The sequence below is a fragment of the Pseudorasbora parva genome, chromosome 21 (assembly GCF_024679245.1).
Source record: "Pseudorasbora parva isolate DD20220531a chromosome 21, ASM2467924v1, whole genome shotgun sequence".
Lineage (NCBI taxonomy): Eukaryota > Metazoa > Chordata > Actinopteri > Cypriniformes > Gobionidae > Pseudorasbora > Pseudorasbora parva.
The window spans coordinates 14,821,040-14,847,437 of record NC_090192.1 but is presented as its reverse complement, the minus strand read 5'-3'; the positions used below and the strand labels follow the sequence as shown (position 1 = coordinate 14,847,437).

At 37.4% G+C, this 26,398-nt stretch overlaps 1 protein-coding gene across 1 annotated transcript; it reads right to left on the bottom strand.

Annotated features, from left to right (window-relative positions):
- Positions 1 to 908: 908 nt before the first annotated feature.
- On the bottom strand, positions 909 to 21,544 carry fkbp10b (FKBP prolyl isomerase 10b). The gene is made up of 10 exons (XM_067429169.1): positions 20,971 to 21,544; positions 20,207 to 20,352; positions 18,511 to 18,700; positions 17,042 to 17,187; positions 14,323 to 14,512; positions 14,081 to 14,226; positions 11,572 to 11,761; positions 11,259 to 11,401; positions 6,358 to 6,521; positions 909 to 1,297 (listed from the first exon to the last, which is right to left on the bottom strand). The coding sequence occupies exons 1-10, from the start codon at positions 21,162 to 21,164 to the stop codon at positions 1,109 to 1,111; spliced, it is 1,698 nt and encodes a 565-aa protein (XP_067285270.1). The 5' UTR covers positions 21,165 to 21,544; the 3' UTR covers positions 909 to 1,108.
- Between the last annotated feature and the right edge of the window lie 4,854 nt (positions 21,545 to 26,398).

The window sequence follows — 26,398 nt, the reverse complement described above, 5'->3', positions numbered from 1 at the left end:
CAAAATGTCAAAAACTTGTCAAATTGCCTTCTTATGCTTAAACATCTACATACATATTTATAACTGGAAAACCATCCACCACATAAGAACATTATAATACGAAGAATGAACAAATCCATCATGCATGAAGAATCTCTGACTTGTACCCTTTAAAAAAAAGAAAAGAAAAACTCAAGTCCAATTATACATACCAAGTATACTTCACATAGCAAGTATTGCAAAAATGAATGTACTAGAATACATTTAAGGGACTAAATTGAGCTACTTTTTAGTTTATTAAAGTTAAAGTGTACTTTAAAAGTAACAGTAAATACATTTCCCCCTGGTTTCATGGACAATGCTTAAGCCTAGTTCCAGACTAAAGTGCATGCTTGAGCTGTTTTAACGCAAAGCAACTTGAACTGACATATCTTAAAATATATAATTGCCATTGTTTTATTTTAAGCAACCAGTAAGGTTTTTTTTCCTAAGGCATATGTATAAAAACTACTGAAATGTTCCAATTCAACTAAGACCTAATCCTGGTTTATCTAAGCCCTGTCTGTGAAACCAGGCTTTAGGGTACACAATTCTACCCACTTTTTAGTTTATGAAAGAACACTTACTTATACTCTCAGTAAACTACTAGCTTAAAAATAAGCTTCTATACTGCAAGTATACTTTCTTTAAATCAACTTAACAACATACTTATAGTTTCTAACATACTATTTTTGCACTTGCTAGTACACACTACTAGGTTCCTATTTAGGGATTCATTCAGCAAAGTATCATTCTGTCAAGTCCAAAAAACAAGAAAGTACACACTTATTTTCAGTCCAAAAAAAGTAAACCAAAATAGTTCACTCGAATAACCTTTTTTGTAAGTGTAGTCAAAATGTTTCATTTCAAAATAAAATGTTTGCAAACACTTTAATTTGGAACTTTTTATTCAATGGCACGAACGCATTTGGAGATCTGAAAATTGTAAAAGTATAAAAATATGTAACAATCAAATGTACACTTTTAATACTGGAGAGCCTGTTGGTCCGGTTTTCAGCCTCAGGATTATGAGTCTGTTGCTTTGTTCTCTGTCTGAATGCATGTACATTCACATGTGTTTGTATAAGTTTCACAGTTCTTCGTGACGTGCTTTCTCTGCGTCTTCATCCACTTTTAGCTTTAGTTCATCCAGAGTGATTAGACCATCAGAGTTCCTGTCCTGGTTCTTGAACATGTCTATGATGACACTGTCTGGATCCTGAGCTGGTTTCAGACGACCTTTCCCTTCTGATACCTGCTGTTTGATGAACTGTGAAAACTGCAGAGAGACATGGTGGGAAAGTGAGGTTTGTCAGACTGTGACACTTTCTAAAACAAGCAAGCATAGTTCAAAGACCATGTGTCCTGAATAAAAACAAAGCCAAGTGGTAATTCACCAATATTAAAGATAATGCTAATACAGTAGTGTAAAAGAGACCCACATCTAGCACAGTAACTGGTCATATAATTAGAATATCATCAAAAAGTTGATTTATTTCACTAATTCCATTCAAAAAATTAAATGTGTATATTATATTCATTCATTACACACAGACTTATACATTCCAAATGTTTTTTCTTTTAATTTTGATGATTATAACTGACAAATAAGGAAAATCCCAAATTCAGTATATCAGAAAAATAGAATATTGTGAAAAGTTTCAATATTGAAAACACCTACTACCACACTCTAATCAGCTAAGTACCTCAAAACACCTGCAAAAGGCCTTTAAATGGTCTCTTGGTCTAGTTCTGTTGGCTACACAATCATGGAGAAGACTGCTGACTTGACAGTTGTCCAAAAGATGACCATTAACACCTTGTACAAGGAGGGCAGGACACAAAAAGTCATTGAAAAAGAGGCTGGCTGTTCACAGAGCTCTAACAGGAGAGGAAAAGATGTGGTAGAAAAAAAAAAGTGTACAAGCAATAGGGATAACCGCTCCCTGGAGAGGATTGTGAAACAAAACCCATTCAAAAATGTGGGGGAGATTCACAAAGAGTGGACTGCAGCTGGAGTCAGGGCTTCAAGAACCACTCCGCACAGACGTATACAAGATATGGGTTTCAGCTGTCTCATTCCTTGTGTCAAGCCACTCTTGAACAACAGATAGCGTCAGAAGAGTCTTGTCTGGGCTAAAGCTAAAAAGGACTGCTGAGTGTTCCAAAAGTTATGTTCTCTGATTAAATTAAATTTAACATTTCCTTGGGAAATCAGGGTCCCAGAGTCTGGAGGAAGAGAGGAGAGGCACACAATCTACGTTAATTGAGGTCCAGTGTAAAGTTTCCACAGTCAATGATGGTTTGGGTGCCATGTCATCTGCTGGTGTTGGTCCACTGTGTTTTCTGAGGTCCAAGTTCAACACAGCCATATACCAGGAAGTTTAAGAGCACTTCATGCCTCCTGCTGCTGACCAACTTTATGGAGCTGCAGATTTAATTTTCCAACAGGACTTGGCACTTGCACACAGTGCCAAAGCAACCAGCACATGGTTTAAGGACCATGGTATCCCCGTTCTTAATTGGCTAGCAAACTTAACCCCATAGGAAATCTGTAGAATATTGTGAAGGGGAAGATGTGATATGCCAGACCGAACAATGCAGAAGAGCTGAAGGTTACTATCAGAGAAATCTGGGCTCTCATAACACCTGAGCAGTGCCACAGACTGATCGACTCCATTGCACGCCACATTGCTGCAGTAATTCAGGCAAAAGGAGCCCCAACTAAATATTGAGTTCTGTTAATGCTCATACTTTTCATGTTCATACTTTTCAGTTAGCCAAGATTTCTAAAAATCCTTTTTTTTTGTATTGGTCTTAAGTAATATTCTAATTTTCTGAGATACTGAATTTTGGATTTTCCTTAGTTGTCAGTTATAATCATCAAAATTAAAAGAAATAAACATTTGAAATACACTCACCTAAAGGATTATTAGGAACACCATACTAATACTGTTTGACCCCATTTCACCTTCAGAACAGTCTCAATTCTACGTGGCATTGATTCAACAAGGTGCTGAAAGCATTCTTTAGAAATGTTGGCCCATATTGATAGGATAGCTTCTTGCAGTTGATGGAGATTTGTGGGATGCACATCCAGGGCACGAAACTCCTGTTCCACCACATCCCAAAGATGCTCTATTGGGTTGAGATCTGGTGACTGTGGGGGCCATTTTAGTACAGTGAACTCATTGTCATGTTCAAGAAACCAATTTGAAATGATTCAAGCTTTGTGACATGGTGCATTATCCTGCTGAAATAGCCATCAGAGGATGGGTACATGGTGGTAGGGCTGGGCGATATGGAGCAAAAAATATATCTCGATATACAATATATATCTCGATATCTTTACAGGAAAAATAACCCCCTGAAAACATGCCAAATACTATAAAGTCTTTTTTTTATTGAAGTGCAAAGAGGTAGTCAGTTCATGTAGGAACAAAGTGCTTTTGCAACATTAAAAAAATAAACTCCCTGATTTCATAAATAATTTAACTATAAAATAAAAGAAATAATACATATAGCCTTCTTTTCATTCATTTCATGCCTTCAAGAGATGAATCAAAGACTCCCTTTTTTACAGTTAAAGTAAGCATTTTACAGAAGGCTGGGGGCATGACTGAGATATAAAGAAACAGATTTTGTCATAACACCACTTCCTGTTAAATTTGTATCAAAATTCAAACAGTAGGCCTAGATGTCGCGCTCTTTACTTAAGTGTGACTGAGCGCCTCATCATGCGAATCATGTCACATGAGCCGATATTCACTTCTTTTCCAGTAACAGAACGAAATTTGAACGTCAGAAGGTAGGCTATATGATAGGCTACAGTACAAATTACAGAAGAGCACTGCGTCTCATAGGAGACCCGAGATGAAGCGTTTTCCCCTCTTGGTTAAAACATGAATAGACCTGTTCATCATAATCCTGTGATAAAGCTGACAAAATAATAATAATGATATTGCAATAATTTTTTTAATGGTTTCAAATATGTGATCATTTTGACATTTTAACCGAAAACCATGCGTTCAGTTGTTAGACACAAATCATAAACTGACATGATTGCGAGTGCGTCTCTCGACAATTGTGTCAATCCCTGACTGTGGGTGAAACTTGCGATTTAAACTATGATGAACATTAATATTTCTTTATGAATTTTAGCAAGCAGTTGTGTTAGAAGGAAAATCATGGTCTCTAAACTGATTCTTAAACAACGCACCCACTTGTCAACATTATAAATAATCGTAACCTGGTCGCAGACGCCGCTGTGTTCAATGAGACAACACGTGAGGGGAGGGGGAACAAAAGCAACACGACGGGAGGCGCGCGAGCGGGGGCGAGCATAGCACAGACTGAAGGCAAACAAGCAAAGTGCCGGAATCAGAATTAAATATAAACAATATATCGATATATGCGATATTTTTTAAACTCGATATGGATTTTGACATATCTCAATATATTTTAAATATTGAGATATCACCCACCCCTACATGGTGGTCATAAAGGGATGGACATGGTCAGATACAATGCTCAGGTAAGCTGTGGCATTTAAACGATGCCCAATTGGCACTAAGGGGCCTGAAGTGTGCCAAGAAAACATCCCCCACACCATTACACCACCAACACCAGCCTGCAGTCATAACAAGTTAGGATGGATCCATGTTCTCATTCTGTTGACGCCAAATTCTGACTCTACCATCTGAATGTCTCAACAGAAATCGAGACCAGACCAGGCAACATTTTTCCAGTCTTCAACTGTCCATTTTTGGTGAGCTTGTGCAAATTGTAGCCTCTTTTTCCATCTGTATGGGAGATGAGTGGTACCCGGTGGGGTCTTCTGCTGTTGTAGCCCATCCGCCTCAAGGTTGTGCATGTTGTGGCTTCACAAATGCTTTGCTGCATACCTCGGTTGTAACGAGTGGTTATTTCAGTCAAAGTTGCTCTTCTATCAGCTTGAATCAGTCGGCCCATTCTCCTCTGACCTCTAGTGAAAATGTGCGTGACCACTGACCTGTGCGTGAAAATCCCAGTAACTGAGCAGATTGTGAAATACTCAGACCGGCCCACCTGGCACCAACAACCATGCCACGCTCAAAATTGCTTAAATCACCTTTCTTTCCCATTCTGACATTCAGTTTGGAGTTCAGGAGATTGTCTTGACCAGGGCAACACCCCTAAATGCATTGAAGCAACTGCCATGTGATTGGTCGATTAGATAATTGCATTAATGAAAAATTGAACAGGTGTTCCTAATAATCCTTTAAGTAAGTGTATATCAGTCTGTGTGTAATGAATAAATATAATATACAAGTTTCACTTTTTTAATGGAATTAGTGAAATAAATCAAATTTTTGATGATATTCCAGTTACACAACCAGCCCCTGTATGTATGTGTATGTGTATATATATATATATATAAACAGACAATACAAAATAAATGTTTCATGGTTTAGTTAGTTAGACATGCTTTATGATTATTAAAATTGAATTGAACCAATCCACCTTTTTCCTACGCCCTTATAATGCTTTGACCGAATTATGGGAGTTAAAATGTAAACAATAAGCAAAAGGTTCACTCTATGAATGCAGTAAGCATTTTTAAAAACTGGGTACAATGAGATGGCATTATTCTACTCACCCTTCAACAATTGAACAAGGCTTGCACCTAGTCCTAGACTAAAATACCAGTGTCCAAACTTTTGACTGGTAGTGTACATGTTTAATCTTAAATGTCAGTTCCATTGTTTTGTCTCAAATGTCATCAGTTTTTTTTATGGCACGTGTATCCTTTTCCCAGAAATGTCATATGATCATACTGAGCAGACCATTTGCCATTCAAGTGAATTATTAATTTAAATGTTTTATATTTCGTGAATAGTGGACACAAATCTGTATACAGAAAGTGCAATAGAAACCACTGCAAATATAAAGCAGTATTGTAAAAAGAACATTTTAAAAAAGTATAAGAACATTAACAAATTACTACAACAAACCATAAATAACCCCAAAAGCTTGCTTTTTTCCACAGTAATATTATAATATTAAAATACCAAGCATTACGTCTGAAAAAAGAACATGAAGGAAATGTTAAAGCTTAGTCAGTCAAACTGGCAGATAAGGATTATTTGTAGGGCAACCTTATTATTTTTAATTATATGTTTGTCTTTTTGAGTGGAACTTCCCCGAACTGGAATTGCCTTCCTAAAACACAGTAGGCTCATTAGGAAAAAGGTGGCTTAGATTCCAGAAAAATTTAAATAAAAAAAGAGAGAATGTGAGAAAAAGTAAACAAGTATCTGTGAAAAAATGAAATGGATTTCAAAAGATCCATAAACTGACCTCCTCTATGGGGACCTTTTGGTCCTGGTTCATGTCTAGAGCCTCAAAGAGCTGAACTGGACTATCTTCGAGCCAAACGAACAGGTAGCCTTCAGGAACCCCTTTCTGCAGAGACACCAACTCCAGTTCAAACCGTAGCACTGCACTCCCTGGGACAATACCAGCTAGGAAAACAGAACACAGGACAATGAGGTTTCATTTCATCACAAGAATTAATTAACTCTACATTACAGCACGGCCATAACAACCATAGACATTGAGGTGGGCAAGTCTCCCCGATTAATTAGAAATGGTCAAATTGTCCCCTCCCACCAATATTTTATATTATTGATGCTGCTCTGCTGGACTCCATTACTCACTGCTCTGTTGCTAGGATGAAAAAGTAAAATGTAAAATTTTTGGTCTGCCTCAGCGGTCAAACAGCACAACAGTCAGAATGCGTGAGACGGCCAATCAAATCAAAGAAGGCGGGGCTTACTGTTGGTGTGAAATCCAACGCAACACTTTATAACAGTGAAAGAGTGTGTCGTAAGAAGCTAAACATTTAATATTTGACAACTGTTGATTAAATGATTATGATTGAAAACATTCAGCGACCAACAGTTATATTGGGTGATGCAAACTTTCGCCATTTGAATTAAAAAATATGACAGTTTATGTAAATCATAACTAAATTTGACGTGACAAGAAAGTGGATTGCCAAATGCAATGAATTATTTTTACACAAGTGATTTATCTTAGCTGATAACTGCTACGGTGTTCAAAGTTTGTGCCTTAAAGTGTGCGTGTGTGTGTGTGTGTGTTTTGTGAACAGAGCAGGATAATGTACAAGGGAAAGGAAACAGTCAGTGTACAGTGCATCAGATTGACCAGAGATGCATCAGAAGGGAGACAGATGGCATCAATCCTCGTGGCTGTTTCATACTTCATCTTCAACTTTTGATATAACATAACATTATGGACATAAGTTAGGTAATGTAATTTTATTTTTGAATGTGGTAACTAGCCTGTATTACTGTATTTCATTCAGCAACCAGTGTGATTTAAAACATGCATCTTGCATTGTACTTGTTAAATAAACCGACTGTTAAAAATACTAAACTAAAAGAAGATCATACTGTTGTTTCTCGGTAATTAAATCAAACGTTCCCATTACATATTTCAATAGCATTGTGCTTGAAACAATGTGGGCTGAAAATATGTGAAACTGAATGAAAGCATTACATCGGATTTTTTAAAGAATGATAAGCTGTGTTACAAGTGTGATCAGTTTGGCTTTTTGTACAAAATTTTGAAAAAGTACACCTTACTTGGGAAAATAATACCAAAGCGAATTAAAAGTAATCATCATTAACAAAATGTACACTCCTTTCTGTCCTGTTTCTTTGATGATTAAAAATCGTAAAAGTCAATCTCAGACTTCAGGTGACTCTCTCACTCTCCCAATGACTCACCAATGTTTCAGTCAACACCTCATTTTAGTATTAAAGATCTGTGACATTTCTCCTCATGTCTACACCCGGCACTCCTTCAGGATAGGCACAACTACATCAGCCGCAATTTAAAAAAAAGGAACTTTCAGACGATAGCAAAATAATGGGACAAAATAAAGGTGGTCCCCTTTGCTTACAAAAATAATATTTTCCCTATCTATATAATGTGCAAGCTCACTTGCAACCAACATTTTATCTCAACATGGTTATTATCTTGCATCTCTGGTGGCGGTGGGGCATTCCTCATATTTTAATATACCACAGTATTATCATTATGTGTCATTTACTTATCGGCACCATGTCCCTACTATTACAGATAAACATGTAGCTCATTGTCATAGCCCGCTCCTGTTTTTAAAATGTCAAGTATTTAACCTTATTTCATACAGATTGTCACTGAGCCTGTCAGCACAGGTGGTCAGTCAACACTAGAGAGTGACACGGGATTGGATTTTCAAACCTCTCCCGTCCCACTCCCACAAAAAAAAATCCCATCCCAATCCCACGGAAAAAAGGGGGAAATTCCCATCCTGTCCCAATCCCAGAAGAATGACTCCCATTCCCTTCCACTCCCGTGATGTTGGTTTTGGCTGGAATCTGTCAGTTACAGTAAAACATTCAGTACTGATCACAGCATACCCATGCCCAGTTGAATAAAAACCCCAAATGTCGTTTTTCTTTAAGATGGCTTTCAGTTCAATATAATAATGATGCGCACACACACTAACTTCAACTAAAATCATCTACGGAAACACAGGCACACACACACGCACGTGCACGAGCAGTAAATGTCTTGCAGCTGGCTTATGCGTTTTCACGCCTTCTTTTTGGTTACTTCAGAATGCCCTTAAATGTTGGTGTGCACAACTGAGGTATCATTTTCCAACAGTAGTCGTTGCAGCGTGGCTTTCTGGTCCGACTCAATTTTGATTATGATTTTCGCGTCTACAAAGTGCACGGGGAAGCCTCCTTTCTCTTATATTGTTGGTGGCTGGCATTGGCCATCAACTTTTACGGGTGTGGAGCACGCCATTCACTTAACCTGCCACACCAAAGCAAATAAGAGAGCATAGCGACAGGTCTACTAGAATTGAGTTAAAAATTAAAACATAGTTAATTTATATAAACAGTATATTTGTATAGATGGTATCATAGTGTTATTACAATTCCTGGTCCCACCCACTCCCGGTAAAAAAAAATAATAATCCACTCCCGTTTAGTGTTGCACGATATACCGGTACTAGAAAAGTATTGCGATACCCTGCTATTACAAACGGTACAATATGGACTTTTATTAGTACTGGTACTTTAAGGGGGACAGCGCCTATGAGCTGCATTTCTTAATGTGTGTGGATGTGTGACAGCAGGTGTCAGGACGTGTGTGCAGAGCTCTGCTTTAGCCGTTCAATAAACATTAGAAGTAGAAGAGTTAAATACGCGCAACGCATGATAAAGAAAGCAACAGAAATATGCGCGCATGAGAAGGAAAAAGCGTGGCGCGGGACGTGCTCGTGCTGCCGGACTTTGACCTGAAGCACGCCCCCGCACGCCTTTCAGACAACAAACATGCGATCGCCCTTCAGTTCTTTCGCGGCTTATTATTTGGGTTTGAATGGTCAAAAATGTGTAAAAATGCACGGTCTGGCGAGTATTCAGGTAAACACAGTCGGAGATGTATTTAGTGAACGTGTAGCCTACAACTGAGGTAATTAGATCCGTGCAGGTCTTAAGCCAGACCTAATATTCTGTGATTAATGTTAAGCAAACAATGAAAAATAGAAAACCACCACGTTTGGCTAAATAACTAAAATATATTTATTAAGAATCAGAGTATAGTTAAATTGTAGAGTGAAGACTAAGTAAGCAGTTTTATATTTGATTATTTAATTTCTTTCTTGACTTGCTACTGTTAAATAGACTTATTACACGGCTCTGTGAAATACTTGATTCTGATTGGTCAATCGCGCATTCCAGCGGTACGTTATTTCCAGATAACACCCGCTCATAGGGGTACTACGAGTTATCTTGACCGGTACTACTTCTATGCTTAACGCTGGCGCCATCTTGTGGCTTAAACAGCCGCGGGTTACAATGGAAGACTTCAAGGCAGGTTTCCTTTATAACGTTTTAAATATAGATATTTTTCTTACACAAACGCATCGATTCGAATCAGAAGGCTCTATTAACCCATCGGAGCCGTGTGGAGCACGTTATTTGACGGACAGCTGCATTTTTATGGACTTCAAACACAACTACAACTAGGCTACTGCTTGGATTTACGTTAGCCTGGACTTTTTAAATATAACTCCGATTGTATTTGTCTGAAAGAAGAATGTCATATACAGCTATAATGACTTGAGGGTGAGTAAATCATTGGCTTGGTTTCATTTTTGGGTGAACTAACCCTTTCAGCATTCATTTTCAACATTTAGCAGCAATAGATAAAGGCTTAAAGCAGGTTGGAACTGTTTTTCTTCGCGGAAGCTTTGCGTAAGAACTAATAAAATATTTAATCTCAAGACAATATTTTGTGTCTAATAATTATTTATTTGAGAATAGTAGCCGTGTAATAAGCGGGATAATGTACACCCAGCCGGTTGTTATCGCAGAATAAACCCCTTCAGAGTGATGCAAGACCCCTCGCGTCGGGGTCCTGATCACTCTGTCGGGGTTTATTCTGCGATAACAACCGGCTGGGTGTACATTATCCCTTACCTAATGAAGCTGAAAAATAAAGAACTGTTTTTGTCATATTGTTTGTAATTTGCATTTTTTGTTTATTTTTAAAAACAAGATACAACTAAAAATCTATATTAAAATGATAAGATTACATCTTAAAACATATTAAATTACTCGAATCATAAAGTAATATTTTGTTCATCCCAACCTGTTGAGAAGTGAAAGGTTAGTGAATGATAACATGATTGATGTGATCTCTGTGAGGATCTTCACACTGGCATGTAGTTATAGAGGATGGGAATGGTCAAAAATCAGGACAGGAACATGCTGGCCAAGTGAATTTTTAGTAACAAAAATAAAACAATGAATAATAAGTTATGTTGTCATATTATTCATATTATCTGTTTTTGTTTGTTTTTTACTGTGGTATCGATTTAGTATCGGTATCAAGGTATTTTAGTCTGGTATCGTATCCAAGTCATAATTTTGGTATCGTGACAACACTACTCCCGTCCCAATCACGTGATTAATAGTGATTTTATTTCCCATCCCACGGGATTCCCAGAAATATGTCAGCCTCTAGTAAACACCGACATTTACAACGTTTCAGTCTCATGGCACGTGGTGGCTTGAGCTAATGTTAAAGTGGCATTGTACCAGTTTGCAAGGCTACTCTGCCAACACTGACATACGTCATTTTAGAGTACAACACAGACGCACAAGACGCACCTCCTTTCTCTCCATGTCCAAGGTGTGGCGGTACGATGGCTGTCCGTCTCTCTCCTACACACATGTTCCTAAGAGCCTCGTCCAGGCCATCAATTATTTTCCCCCCTCCAAGCAGCACATCCTGCGGGGTCTCATAGTCTCTCCTAAAATGATCAAAGATCAAAAAACATGAGCCAAATCACAAAACCATTAGCACACGGTATTTTTATTAATTCACTTCAGTTTAAGTACATTAATCATTTTGATAGAGAGAAAGAGAGAGAGTGTTCAGTGGTTCAGAGTAAAATCTGATGAAATGATTAGGGAAACTCACGATGAAAAGAGCAATGTGCCGTCCAGCAGTGAGCAGTTGTAGTGGTACTGAATGAAGTCATTCACCTCACTGGTTTCATTACACACCGCTGATTTATTCATGATCTCCACCTGCACAGGATCTTTGACGTTGTGGAAGTCAATCACATGGACATCAAAGACCAACACGGCCGAACCTGGGATGTCCTTACCTGGCCAAAACAGAGCTACACTTACTGCATATTCACAATTTGAAGCATCTATCTTCACACTGTAACTCTCGCCTAGTTGCCTACAGAAGTAAAGCAAGTGAGACAATTTAATAATTAATAATAATTTGTTACATTTATATAGCGCTTTTCTAGACACTCAAAGCGCTTTACATATGGAAGGGGGGAAATCTCAACGCCCACCAATGTGCAGCATCCACCTGGATGATGTGCCGGCAGTCATATTGCGCCAGAACGCCCACCACACACCAGCTGATTGGTGGAGAAGAGACCGAATGATTAAGCCAATCAGTATATGGGGATTATTAGAAGGCCATGATGGACAGGGGCCAATGGGCAAATTTGGCTAGGATGCCGGGGTTATCTTTATTCTAAGACATTCTGGGATTTTTAATGACCACAGAGAGTCAGGACCTTGGTTTAAAGTCTCATCCGAAGGACGGTGCTCTTTGACAGTACAGTATCCCCATCACTATATTGGGGCATTAGGACCCACAGACCACAGGGTGAGCACCCCCTTTGGACCTCACTAACACCTCTACCAGCAGCTACCTGGTTTTCCCAGTTGGTCTTCCATCCAGGTACGGCCAGGCTCAGTCTTGGGCTACAGGGTGATATGGCTGCTTGAGATGGCCGTTCTGACGGCGTATGGCTGTCATTGCATACTTGAGGTGGATGCTGCACTGGCAAAGGTTGTTGAGGAGATTTATGTACTCAAAGTTCATTCCAAAATTTTATGAAAATGATTTATATACTTACATACTAATAAAATGAGTTTGTATTATTGAAAACAAACATAAGGATACTAGCACTTTCATTTTATTTTATTTTTTGTCTATTGGCTTCAGACCAGTTTCTTCTGGCATACAGGTAGTTGCATACAGATTCTCCAGTTGTCTCCACTAGTGAAGCACAATAATAAATGTGTTCCATTGCCTAATATTCACTCTTTGTACAACCACACAATGCTATGCTACTAGTGCATCTACAGCCGATGAGTGTGAGGATTCTAATGAAACACAGTGGGCCACTTGATTACAACATGGCAAATACATTTATGGAGATGAACCACATTATACATAATTAAAACTCTTTTATAATATTTTGATTTTTTTTAATAAATTTGAGTTCGGCCTTCATCTCATTTGAGTGTATACAATTGCTCAAAAATGTTATGGGATCTTGGTGGCAAAGATACCTCGAAAATGAACAAATTCTCTTCAAATTCAAGATAACTAAACGCACAACTAAATTATTACGCCTGAAGTGAAAAAATTAAGTGCGCTGATTGCAGCATTACATTTAGATATGCTCACGTTGCCGCATTTTTTTTGCGTTGAGCATTATAACCAATCACACACGTTTATGTTGAGCTTATGAATACAATAGCCAATCAGAAGCGTTCCAATTAGTCAACGTTGAAAACATTTTATTCAGTGAACAAAATCAATGACAGAATTATAAATCTGCACTCTCGTGATTTTTCTCATTATAAACAAATAGCAGATACGATGTCAGCAACAGATTCATTTTGCAGTGTTAACAGCTTCTTTGATTATGGTTTCAGTCTTGCACTAGCCTGAATAGACTGAAGCAATGGACCACTTCTAAGACACTACTTGCTAGATTTCTGTATTCTGTCATTTATTTCCAGTTTGAATAATCATATTGTTTTTACAAAAATTCACATTCGTAATGTGAAAAATTGATTTTCTAATACTAATTCATAAACAGATCATAGACAGAATATGACATGACGTTTCCCCAAATGTTTCTATGTATTCTTTTCAACATTATTAATCATTATTATAATAATGTCATGAGCAATAATTGACGATATTTTTTGTCATAATACAGCAGCCTATAAAATATTTCATTTATGTAAAGTATTTACATCCTGTATTCCAACTTTGAGCAGCATTAAACAGTCGGTGTAATATAAACATGAATGCCATGTCAGATGCAGTCTGTGTTTCACCGTTGCAGTTTAAAGATGGCTTTTGATCTTGATTGATAAAATGTAATTGGTAACACTAATATTCTGATCAGTTAAATTGGAGCACTAGATATAAAAGACAACACAGAAACATTTAATAAGGTAATTATAAAAATTGCCCTTACAAAGGTAATAAATGCTCCTGGAAATGAAAAAGTAATTTTCTAAACCACTCACTTGACACACACACTATATATTTAAAACGTTATAATTTAGCACCAAACTACTGAATGCACATTTAAGGCACACTTCCATTCCAGTTTCATTGGCAAACTAGTCTTTCAAATGCATGAAGTTCATCTAACCTGCCCCCTGCTGGCCATACGCAAGGTGAGGCGGCAAGATGATTCTTCTCCTTTCTCCTGTACACACACCCTGCAGGCCTTTATCTATGCCTGCGATCATGTAGCCCAGTCCAATGTAAGTGTTGTACGTCTGGTTGTGCTGATAACTGTGATATTAGAGGTAATACATCAGAATCTACATCTACTGCAAACCTAGCAACCAAACAACAAGCAAATCAATAAAAAAAAGTCAGGAAATAAACCTGGAGTCAAACGAGATGCCGTTGAGGAAGGTGGCGTTGTAGTGATAGCGGATGTAGTCGCCTGCAACAGACTTGCGTGTACATGGTTCAGGCGCTTCCTTGACCTCCACAATGATGTCATCTTTAGGGTTGTGGAGGTCTTCCAGGAGAATGTGATACACTACTGATGCGTGAGGAGGGACGTCTGTGCCTGGGGGAAAGAGAAACGCAAAGATGAAATACAGAGAAACAAAGACTGAAAAGTCAGAAAGAAGTTGTGGGTTAATCTGACAGGCACACGATTTTTAAACTGCATGAAACACTGTTTAAAGGGGACATATTATGCCTTTTCACAAGATGTAGTATACGTCTCTGGTTTCCACAGAATGTGTCTGTGATGTTTCACCTCAAAATACCCCCCAGATCATTTATTATAACTTTTCAAATTTGCCTCTATTTGGATGTGAGCAAAAACACTTTTTTTTTTTTTGTGTGGAAACTGTTTTTGTGTGTGTCCTTTTAAAGGAACTGTATGAAAGAAATGCATTTCAATTAATCATAAAATGGCCCTGCTGTGTCACTAGACATTAAGAAATCATGTTCATTTCAAATACTTATATCACTGACAACAGTAGTCCAGCCAGGATATTGTCATTTCAAAGTTGTTGTTGGAGCCCTCAACTGATGTTGACATGTGTTTTAGCCTGAAGCTCCACCCATCAACCAATCACGAAGTCAGTAGTGTTTGGGCATCTGGGTTGCCAGCTCTGCTCTAGTTACCACAGCTGCAGCAACTTGGCAACCTCGAGTAAAGAGGGAGGGGGAGAGGGGATTGTGATTGCAGTACCAGTTTTGGCCACAATCTTACATACACTTCCTTTAAATCCAAATGAGCTGCTGCTCCCTGCCCCCTTCCAGAGAGCATATCCTTTACAGTTTACACAAGCTTCAGATACTCAGTAAACAGCAAAACAGGCGAATCTCTCAGCAAAAATGTCAGAAATAACCAGCAGTAGTGTGCAGACCAGAGTCAGACACAGATGGAGAGACTCAGGAAGAGCTTGCAACTTTTAGACTACACCTTTTTGAATGGTTAATATATGTCGCAATAGATACATGATTCAACTCATTGACTAGCATTTACCATTATGTTGATCTATACAATGCAAGTTTATGTATTCCGCAGAGGTTTTCGGGTTAAAACTAAAGACATACGTAGCTCTAGTCTCTGTGAATACAGTCAGAGACTATGGTAACTTTTTAGCCATTTTAAAATGGTAACCATTTTAGCCATACAGCATTCGACAAAGCTCATTTAGAAAGGAAATGTACAAACATTCATAAATTTTAAAGTGCCATCCTTACTTGTTCTGTATATAAAAGTAAGCACGAAACGTTGGTATTGACCCACCCCTCAGAAACAACTTTTTAGCAATTCCAGCATTGTACTGACCCTTGTTGGTGAAACACTCAAATATATAACATTTTAAAGATATTCTTTTGTTTCCTCAGTGTCTCGGATGCCTGGAGTCTATATGGAAACTCATGTGTTTGTTGGTACATCTAACAACAGAATATTTGTAATGTTTTTTGGCGCAAACATTGGCCCAAATGGCACACTTCATGTGCACTTTCAGTCTTGTGGACTTACAATGGCCTCTACATGCGTGTGTCCGTTAAGTCCACGAGACCGCAGGGTGTCCCATTTGTCATTTTCAGTCACAGAAGGGTGCTCGCGAGCGCCCCCTTTGAGGTCGATATGCGCCCTCGATGCTCACTTCTACCAAGTCTGCACTGGTGCGTGTTACGCAGCGGACTTCTTCCCGGCAGTCAAAGCGGCATTACGTTGTGAAAGTGCAGACTCAGAAGAAGAACGTGAGGGTTTAGGGTGCCATTTGGGACAGGGCCATAGTAGCTAATACAGCAAGTAAACAGAAATGGCGGTCGGTCTCTCAGGGGTGTGTCTATGGTAAAATGGGAGGAGGGGTTTCCCTACTCTTACGTAAGAGTAGGGGGATATATAACACAGTGCATTATGAGAGATTGATGGGGATTATAAAAAAAAGTATTGGGAGGATTTTACATTATAGGCTGGTTGTTTACACACACTGGACACACATCTGTGTTCAAACACTTATAAGAGAGAATTTTGCATAACAGGTCCCCTTTAAATAATACATTTTATTTTATTTTTTTACTTTTTCAAATGTTTTTTATTAAATTTAAAAACACGTGTGTTTTGGAAAGGCTTTTTTTTTACATCTATGGTACTGTGGTTTCCATGCAATTCACCAAAAATTAAAAAGTATCAGATAGAAAACAGAACACCTTTATTGTAGTTTGCCAAAGACTAAAATATTAAATACATGAGAAAGTTTATCTGAAACTCGTCTTTTAAATCACCCAGGGAAAATTCACTGTTTCTTCATCTATATGATGATATAAGGTTTGAGAACCAAACAACAAAGGCAGAGGCTTTTTACACCCAAGTACTAATATTACTTCTATTTACACCAAGTAAAAAATATTGCATACTACTTATACTTAGTTGTAGTTATTTGCAATCAAGTCAATCAAGGAAATGTTTTGATTTTGTATCTGCTCATTTTGATCATAAAAAAAAATGTGTACCTATTTTTAATTTTTTTTTAAACAAAAGTTCATAATCAATTTATTCACAGGCAGCCAAAAGAATTGGATATTCTTGATATATACAAATTCAAATGATTTGCTTGCTTACCATATCCTTTTTCTCCAAATGCCAGAAATGGGGGGATGATGAAGTGTCGTATTTCTCCAACACACATGCCCAGTAACCCTTCGTCCAAGCCTTTTATGAGCAAACCTTCTCCAACCACTGAATCCTGTGTCTGAGAACGCTTGTAGCTGCAAGACACTTAAAGGATTAGTCAACAAACATCTGTGAAACAGCTTACACTAGGTACATCTGATATACTGTGTGACGTGTGCCCGTTAAAATGTTAAATGTTAAAATGCATTCTCTTAAGCCAGTTTAATGTACAAAGACATCTACTGCTAAGCCACATGTAAGATGATTTGAAAGAAAAGTTAACCCTGCAGCTCTGTCCAGCTAACATTTTTTTTTTTCTAAGGACGTTTTGCTCATGTTCCCATTAAATTATAAAAACATTATTTCTGATAGTTCTCTAAACATGCTTTTTTTTGGTTATGCAAACGTTAAGGGAACATTCCTTGTTACAATTTAGCAAACAAAGGCAGTGTTACATTTCAATGTTCTCTAAGCATTCTTAAACAATTAGTAACATATAAAAATGTTAGGCGAACCCCCAGCTAAACGTTTCAGGTAAAACGTTTCATGAGCAATGTATAAATAATGTTTTTGAATGCCAGCCGAACTCACCCCCGCCCACAACATTTGAGCTCGGGCAGTTCGGTCTGGATTTGATTCATAGAGGAGTAAACTGGAAACTGTTTGGACCAATGAAATCATCAGGGCGGGCTTTAGACGATGATGGACAGATGATAAACAGCAACGTAATCATCCACGTCATTAAAGGTGCTTGGATTGAATTTGTTCTTATATGCAATTGGTTGAGAATTGGTTGTATATGCATTCAGCTTCACTATTTCTCTCTGAAATGATGATCATGTTGGTAAGTACTCTGTGTATCCTTAAATTCTTTTTTTTTTGCAACACCGGCAAAGATTGTTGTTTACAGCGTGAGTGCAGACAGGGTTGCCAAGTTTTTACAAGAAAACCCACCAACTACTAGCCCAAAGCAATAGCTTTTCGAGGGGTTCCCCGGGGGGAAAAAAGTGTATTATTTTGGCAATGTTGCCTGCTAAAATTCAAATTCCTGGGTCTATATATCACATAATTGAGGTCGCTTTCAACCCGCGGACATGGAAAACAACCCGCAGGAAAACCGCAGACTTGGCAACACAGTGCAGTGGACTTCTGTTGACATTTGACAACTAACGTTATGCGTCACTCTGATTGGTTTTGTTTTATTACGTTTCTTAATAAAACATCAAATGTTTTATTAAGTTTCTAGAACCTTGCGAGAGTTCTGAGAACATTCCCTGTTAGCTAAGGTTGCTCTAACAAAACATTGCTCAGTGAAGAGTTTGGGCAAAAGTGTTCAGGAAACCCGTTTGAAAAAAATCATAATTACTTTTTGCAGTTCTGTCAAGGTGAGGCAACTGGCACAGAAAAGTAGCACTAACCTGGAGTCGAACACGGTGCCATCCAGCAATGTCCCATTAAAGTGAAAACGCACAAAGTCAGTCCTCATGACTGAGCGCTTGCAGTCTATAGGTGTACTGATAACTTTGGTCTGAACCTGGTCTGCCCTGTTAAAGATGTCTAGTAGAACCAGATCAAACACTAATGTTGTGTCCGGCGGCACTGTATCACCTATAACGACACAGAAGGAATAAATATTACAGTGATCGCTACTGGGTCATAACGTTCTTATAAGACAGACAGACAGGCTTTCCCAAAAGGTGGTTTGTAAACCTCTGGGAGTTTTTGAGGGGAGTGTAGAAGGTTCGAGAGTTGATAAAAACAAATCATTAAAATGAATATGTATGAACCCTACCGGCATTCGTGAGGGAACTGTAGGATGTTCATGAGTCATAAAATCTAATAATTAAAACAAATGAATGGGGATGCACAAGAGTGTAGGGCAATAATCAAATAAAATGCTGCAATTTAATAATAAAAAAAAAAACTGTATAATCTGATGCATTTTTTATTAATTCTGTTTGAGAATTCAATGTATGCTAGGTTCACTTTATTTACACATAGCCTAAGCCTAATTTACCTTTTTTTTCCTAGGCAGTTTATAGTATTGTATAAGTAAACCTGGGAAAGCTAACCTAGTAAATTCTACCTAGAGAAAAGGAATTAAAGCTCACGGCTTTGAACGTTTGAAAGTGAAGAAATTAAGACATGAATATCAGTATTAATATTGTAACATACAATCGAAAATAAAATTATTATGATGATCAAATATTTTTCTCTTTTACAGTACAATGGTAATTTACAGCAGTAATACATTTATTAATTCATTTGGTTATTGCAGTTAAAACATAACAATAATTACATTTAATTGGGTTCCTACACTGTAAAAAATTATTTAGCAAAAAAGTTACCTGGTTGCCTTCAAATTTTGAGTTCATTGAAATTAAAATTGAGTTAATGAACATTTTTTGAGATTCGACAACCTTTATTAAAAGATTATTAAAAGATTTTGTACCCATATTGGGTAATTGTATGTGTTTTATTTCTGATGACACAGTGAAACATGCCAAATAGTGCTATTTTCATGATTTATGAAAATATTTTGAGTTTCTTTTAATTAAATAAATTTCCTTCATTGTATCAACTTAAATTTTTAATTTCAATAAACTCAAAATTTTAAGGCAACCAGGTTACTTACTTTTTTAAGTTAAACCAACAATTTTTTTTTTACAGTGTAAAACACGAGTACGGACTGAAATAATATAATAACATAATTCGAACTGAGACTCTATAACAACTAAAAAAGGTTACAAACTACCAGCTACAAAGACCAAATAAAACAATTAACATTTTATCCATTTATTTGCTTGTCGAGAGACAATTAACCAACATCAGAGAACTGTGGACATGCAAATGTGTCACTGAATTATTAAAACATTTCCTATAATCTCAGGGGGTACTTCAACCAAATGTCATTTGTTTTAGAAGCGTTTAAAAAAGGGAGAAAGAAGTGGAAAGACAGGAGATTTAGCATCATTTGTTTGAACACATCTGGTTTGATGTGTAATGCCCAGTCCCAAACATTTTTAAAGGTGTGTGTAAGGCTGCTTTACAAGTCAGAGGAATTAACTAGTATGCAAATTTTATCAATGTAAAAGGTGTGTTTGCATATATTACCTGCTCCTTGGCTACTGTAGGCCAGGTGGGGGGGTACAGTAATCCTCCGGCGCTCATTTACACACATACCCAGAATGCCCTTGTCCACACCAGGAATCTGCCACTTATGGCCCACTTGTCCAAAGAATGCAGCCCCCCTATCATAGCTGCAGTTAAAACAGAAAATTACCTTACTTCATGTATTCTCAAGGGGACATGCAGCACACACACACAAAAAGCAAGTCATGAAATATATCCTTTAAAAAGGAATTTTAAACAACCAATTTTATTTAAATGGATTTTTTGAAAGCAGCTAACAGGAAAATGTTGCTGCACTATATCTATATATTAAATCCTGTAAATCCTAATTGAGTAGAATTATATAAGGTTTTTAAAAAATGCACGAGGCTGAGGAGGCCCCAAACCAAATTGTCCACGTATGATAGCCTACCATGATAACCAAAAATTCTGTATGAATGAAGCTCACCGGTGTCTGAGACAGCCATAATAATATGCAATAGTTTTGCTAAATAGACTTAAGTAAACCATCTTGAGCAAACCTAGTATTTGCATCATACTACAACGTTTTATCATAGAAGTAGCCTGTTTTTAGCATGTTACAAAAAATATTCCAATGGTGCAAGTCCAGAAAATCACTGCACATTGAAAACCAAACCCAATTGGTATCGCTTAGTTAAAAACTATTGCAAAAAGTAAGAACATTTTAATGTGCATGATGCAAAGAATGAACATCACTGAGTAAACAATTGGCTGAATCATCTCACCTAGAGTCAAACCGTTTTCCGTCAGTAAAAGTGCCGTTATAGTGGTACCGCACAAAATCTCCAGATTTCACTTCTCTGACGCATGGCGTGGGAATGAAGTATCGATCAACTGCAATATCGTCGATCGGCCCGGGATTACAGTCCACATAGAACCATGTCGCCAGCAATAAACTCAAAGTAACCCTCTGTAGCATTTTAAGCAAAGTGTAGACTGTGAGTGAGGCTTGCGAGGGCTCGACAGTGAGTTGTGGGCTCTTGTAGGAGGAGTTCGGATGTGTAAACGTGGAAGATCCTAAACTGGGATGGTGTTGCTTGAGGGCACTTTTTTCCTTTTCGCAACAAATGAACCGCCAGGCACCGTATTATTTTATAGGAGTCAACAGTTGTTTGCTGCGATTATTGTTGATGTTATTAATACAAATGTTGGGTAAATAACGCATAAAGGAAAAATATTTAATGAGATCATATTTCGCGGAAGCGGATGGAGGAAGACGTTCATTAACCGGTGGATGACACACTTAAGCAGCTCATTAATCAGGGACATCAACCACTGAATTATTTTGCTTTGTATGCCTAGGCTACATAGCAAATTGCTCAATCATGTTTGTTTTTATTAAATATAAGATTCTAACAAATATTGCGATGAATATAAATTCCTAAAAATCGTGGTTATGATACAGCAAAATAATAAGGTTTTCTCAGGACGCAGTTGCAATGTTGCAGACAGCTGGAGCTTCGAATAATGGGCGTGGCAAATGTAGGGGCGTGGCAAGAGGTAGGGGCGTGCAGATTATGGCTCTGCAGTAGAGAGTCCTTCTAGAGTCCTTCACAATCTGCAAGCAATAAAGAGCTCATTCCATAGTAAGACATTTACACATTTATTTTCTTACAATTGCCTGTAGGTAAGCCTGAATGTATCCTACATATCCACCTTATCCAGCACTATAAAGTCGCAATTGCGAGTTATAAAGTCAGAATTGCGAGATATAAAGTCAGAATTGCAAAATATAAAGTCAAAATTGTGAGTTATATAGTCAGAATTGAATGATATAAAGTCAGAATAGCCAGATATTAAGTCGCAAGTTATGAAGTCAGAATTGTATAAAGTCGCAAGTTATAGTCAGAATTGCGAGATATAAAGTTGCACGTTATAAAGTCAGAATTGTAAGATATAACGTTGTAAGTTATACAGTCAGAATTAAGAGATATAAAGTTGTAAGTTATACAGTCAGAATTGCGAAATATAAAGTCAGAATTGTGAGATATAGTCAGAATTGAGAAATATAAAGTTGAAATTGCGAGTTATAAAGTTATAATTGCGTGATATAAAGTCAGATTTGTGAAATATAAAGTCGCAAATGCAAGATATAAAGTCACAAGTTAGTCGCAAGATATAAAGTCAGAATTGTGTGATATAAAGTGAGAATTGAGAACTATAAAGTCGCAATTGCATGTTAGAAAGTTTGCGAGATATAAAGTCAGAATAAATAATAATAATAATAATAATAATATAAGAATAATAATAATAATAATATAATAATAATAATAATAATAATAATAATAGAATTGCATGATATAAAGTCCAGAATTGTGTGATATAAAGTCAGAATTGTGTGATATAAGTCAGAATTGAGAAATATAAAGTCGCAATTGCATGTTAGAAAGTCAGAATTGCGAGATATACATTTGAAATTGCGAGTTATAAAGTCAGAATTGCAAGATATAAAGTCACAAGTTATTAAGTCAGAATGATATAAAGTTGCAATTGCGTGTTAAAAAGTCAGAATTGCAAGATATAAAATCTAGGGATGCACCGAATGTTCGGGAACCGAAATTATTCGGCCGAAAATAGCCAAAAAAAGAATAAGTAAATAGGCCGAATAATTTTTGCCGAACAATGACGTTTTTAATAACGCGATCAAATAGTAAACCACGTAGAGTGACAGGCGCGCGCTTTATGCAGCAAACATGTCAGCAGTGTGGAAGCACTGTTTAGTGCTGCATCTCATGTCATCGATGAGAAGAGGAACCGACTTTCATGTGAGAAAGCAGAGAAGCTACTTTTCATAAAGAAGAACCTGCCACTTTTCCTGAAGAAGTAGGCTTAGTAGGCTTATGTCTAGGACAATTATTTATTTGTTGTGGGTTCATCCACATTTTTCGCACTATTCAATGCACATTTGTTGTTGTAGACATGTTCAATCAATCAACTTTATTTATATAGCGCTTTTACAATCACGATTGTGTCAAAGCAGCTTCACAGTGTCAAACAGGATAATATTGCGACAAAATTAGATTTGGCTGTACAGTCGTACTGGAGAAAACAGTGATGTTATCAGCTTATTTTAATTTATCATATAGCGACAATGTTGGCAGATCAGTATTATAGTTTATAGAATTAAATAAGACCTAATTCATATATTTTATTTGTATAATAAGTTGAATAACTTTAATCATATTTTTAGTGTCCCCAACTGAGCAAGCCAAGCCAAAGGCGACAGTGGCAAGGAACCAAAACTCCATCAGGGCATGATGGAGAAAAATAAACCTTGGGAGAAACCACACTCAGTCGGGGTGCCAGTTCTCCTCTGGCCTATTAACACACCGTGTAAGATTATTATTCTGGCAACCTTACAGGTCGGAAATCATATTAGATCGGATTATTCAAAATTTTCAGGGTATCACGGAAGAGACAGATTTATTTAGGATGGGGCGTCAATTACACAAGAGTATGAATACATGAAAGATCGGAATTATTGCGCCGAAGACGGGTTTTGAGCATGTCGTGCCAGTGAGGCAAATTCAGAGGAGACACCATTTGGCACGGCTCAGCAGACACTCCAGGATGCGTTGGTCATGTCCAGGCAGGTCCACCATCCAATCCGGACAGGGCCCAGATCCGAGATAAACCTCGGGATAAACAGAGAGACTAACATTAGCGTAGATGTCACTCTTTTTATGATGTAACGAGTACATCAGGTGTTATGGGAAGTGTTCCCGGTTCCGGCTGACCTAGTTAATGCAGCCTAACAATCAGTCAATTGAATTGAATAATGAAAGTTAAAAATGTTCTATGTGTATGCCATAGTAAAGAGATGTGTTTTTAGTCTAGATTTAAACTGACAGAGTGTGTCTGCTTCCCGAACAATGCTAGGAAGACTATTCCACAATTTAGGAGCTAAATAGGAAAATGATCGACCGCCTGCAGTTGATTTAGATATTCTAGGTATTATCAACTGGCCAGAGTTTTGAGACCGCAATCGACGTGATGGGGTATAATGCGTTAAGAGCTCGCTTAAGTACCGGGGAGCTAAACTATTTAGTGCTTTGTAAGTAATAAGCAAGATTTTAAAATGTATGCGATGTTTAATAGGGAGCCAGTGCAATGTTGACAGAACTGGACTAATATGATCATACTTCCTGGTTCTAGTAAGAACTCTAGCTGCTGCATTTTGGACCAGTTGGAGTTTGTTTATTAAGCGAGCAGGCAACCACCCAGTAGAGCATTACAATAATCTAGCCTTGAGCTCATGAACGCATGAACTAACTGTTCAGCATTTTGCATTGAAAGCATGTGCCGTAATTTAGATATATTTTTAAGATGATAGAATGCGGTTTTACAGATGCTAGAAACGTGGCTTTCAAATGAAAGATTGGTATCAAAGAGCACACCCAGGTTCCTCACTGACGACGAGGGCTTGACAGAGCAGTCATCAAGTGTTAGACAGTATTCTAGGTTACTACTTGTGGAGCTTTTCTGTCCAATAATTAAAAATTCAGTTTTATCTGAATTAAGTTGCAGAAAATTACTATTCATCCAATTTTTTTATATCAGCTATGCATTCTGTTAATCTTGTGAAATGGTAGGTTTCGTCAGGCCGTGAGGAAATATAGAGCTGAGTATCGTCAGCATAACAATGAAAACTAACGCCATGCTTCCTAATGATATCTCCCAGTGGTAGCATATACAGGGTGAAAAGCAACGGTCCTAACACTGAGCCTTGCGGTACCCCATACTGAACTTGTGATCGGTGTGACATCTCTTCATTTACTGCTACAAACTGATAACGGTCAGATAAGTACGATTTAAACCATGCCAAAGCAGTTCCACTAACGCCAACATAATTTTCGATTCTATTCAGAAGAATATTGTGATCGATAGTATCGAATGCAGCGCTAAGATCGAGTAACACTAATAGAGAGATACAACCACGATCAGATGATAAGAGTAAATCATTTGTAACTCTAATTAGAGCAGTCTCAGTGCTATGATACGGTCTAAATCCTGACTGGAAATCCTCACATATACCATTTCTTTCTAAAAAGGAACATAATTGTGAAGACACTGCCTTTTCTAGTATTTTTGATAGAAACGGTAGATTCGAGATTGGCCTGTAATTGACTAATTCTTTAGGATCAAGTTGCGTTTTTTTAATAAGTGGTTTAATTATAGCCAACTTAAAAGTTTTCGGTACATATCCTAATGTCAAAGATGAATTAATGAGACATGACATGACATGTTGTAGACATACAGAGTTACATTCTTTCAGCAGTCAGTTATAGGCCTAACATATAGGCTATTCAAGAAGGGGGGCTTCAAAGATGGTCAAATAAAAATATATTTTTTATTTTACTAATTATTTATTTTAAGTTATGTTGTGCATTAGATCCCCCCCCCCCCCACCCCAGAAAACAAGACATAATATGGCATTTTACTTATTAAGTAAATGCATCTTGATTTCAGAAATTTTAGATATTTGGACTGAAAACAATACTTTAAAGACTACAAAAATACTAAGAAAAGCATTTTTATTTTTGTTTATTTTTTTTGCAGTGTTTTCATTATGGTGCCATTTTTGCCCCAAACCCTCATTCATTTCCATCTCGTGTCGATAACCACAGAGTAACAAAATGTAGCCCATTAAATTTCACAAAACCATCATTCTTGATATCATACTGCAAGACAAATTTAGAATAGCAATAACTGTCACAGAAAAAAACAATACATGACAAAAATAGGCTACAGACAATTTACAATTAGGCTAACAGTGAACTTATCTGTGCATACTTTTAGTTAAACGGTACCATGAGCAAATATAGTAGTGATGTATGCTTCATATTAAATTTTTACAACTTTTCTTGTGCAAAAGACAAGAATTAAAGAGGCAACAAATATATTGTCTATAACAGGCCTATTTAAAAATGCTTTAAAAATATTCAAATAGTAATAGCGTAAGCCAGGTACTATTAGCCTACTTACTGCCGAGACATATTCCTCACAGCCTCTGTTTCATTCCTGTCAAAAAATAAATCACCTTTACCCATAAGGTGCTAATACTTTTTGGAGCCACTGCAATGTAAAGGACATTAATAAACGCCAGTGGGTGGCGGTACCGTGTAACAATGCGCGCTACAGCAGACAGCGAGC

Bases quoted from the DNA above. Each gene is read 5' to 3' on its own strand.
- fkbp10b (XM_067429169.1), bottom strand. From the start codon at position 21,164: ATGCTACAGAGGGTTACTTTGAGTTTATTGCTGGCGACATGGTTCTAT. The intron at 17,188-18,510 runs GTTAGTGCTACT...AGTGTCTTGCAG, and splicing joins GGCACCGTGTTCGACTCCAG to CTACAAGCGTTCTCAGACAC. The intron at 6,522-11,258 runs GTGCGTCTTGTG...CTGTTTTCCTAG, and splicing joins TGGACATGGAGAGAAAGGAG to CTGGTATTGTCCCAGGGAGT.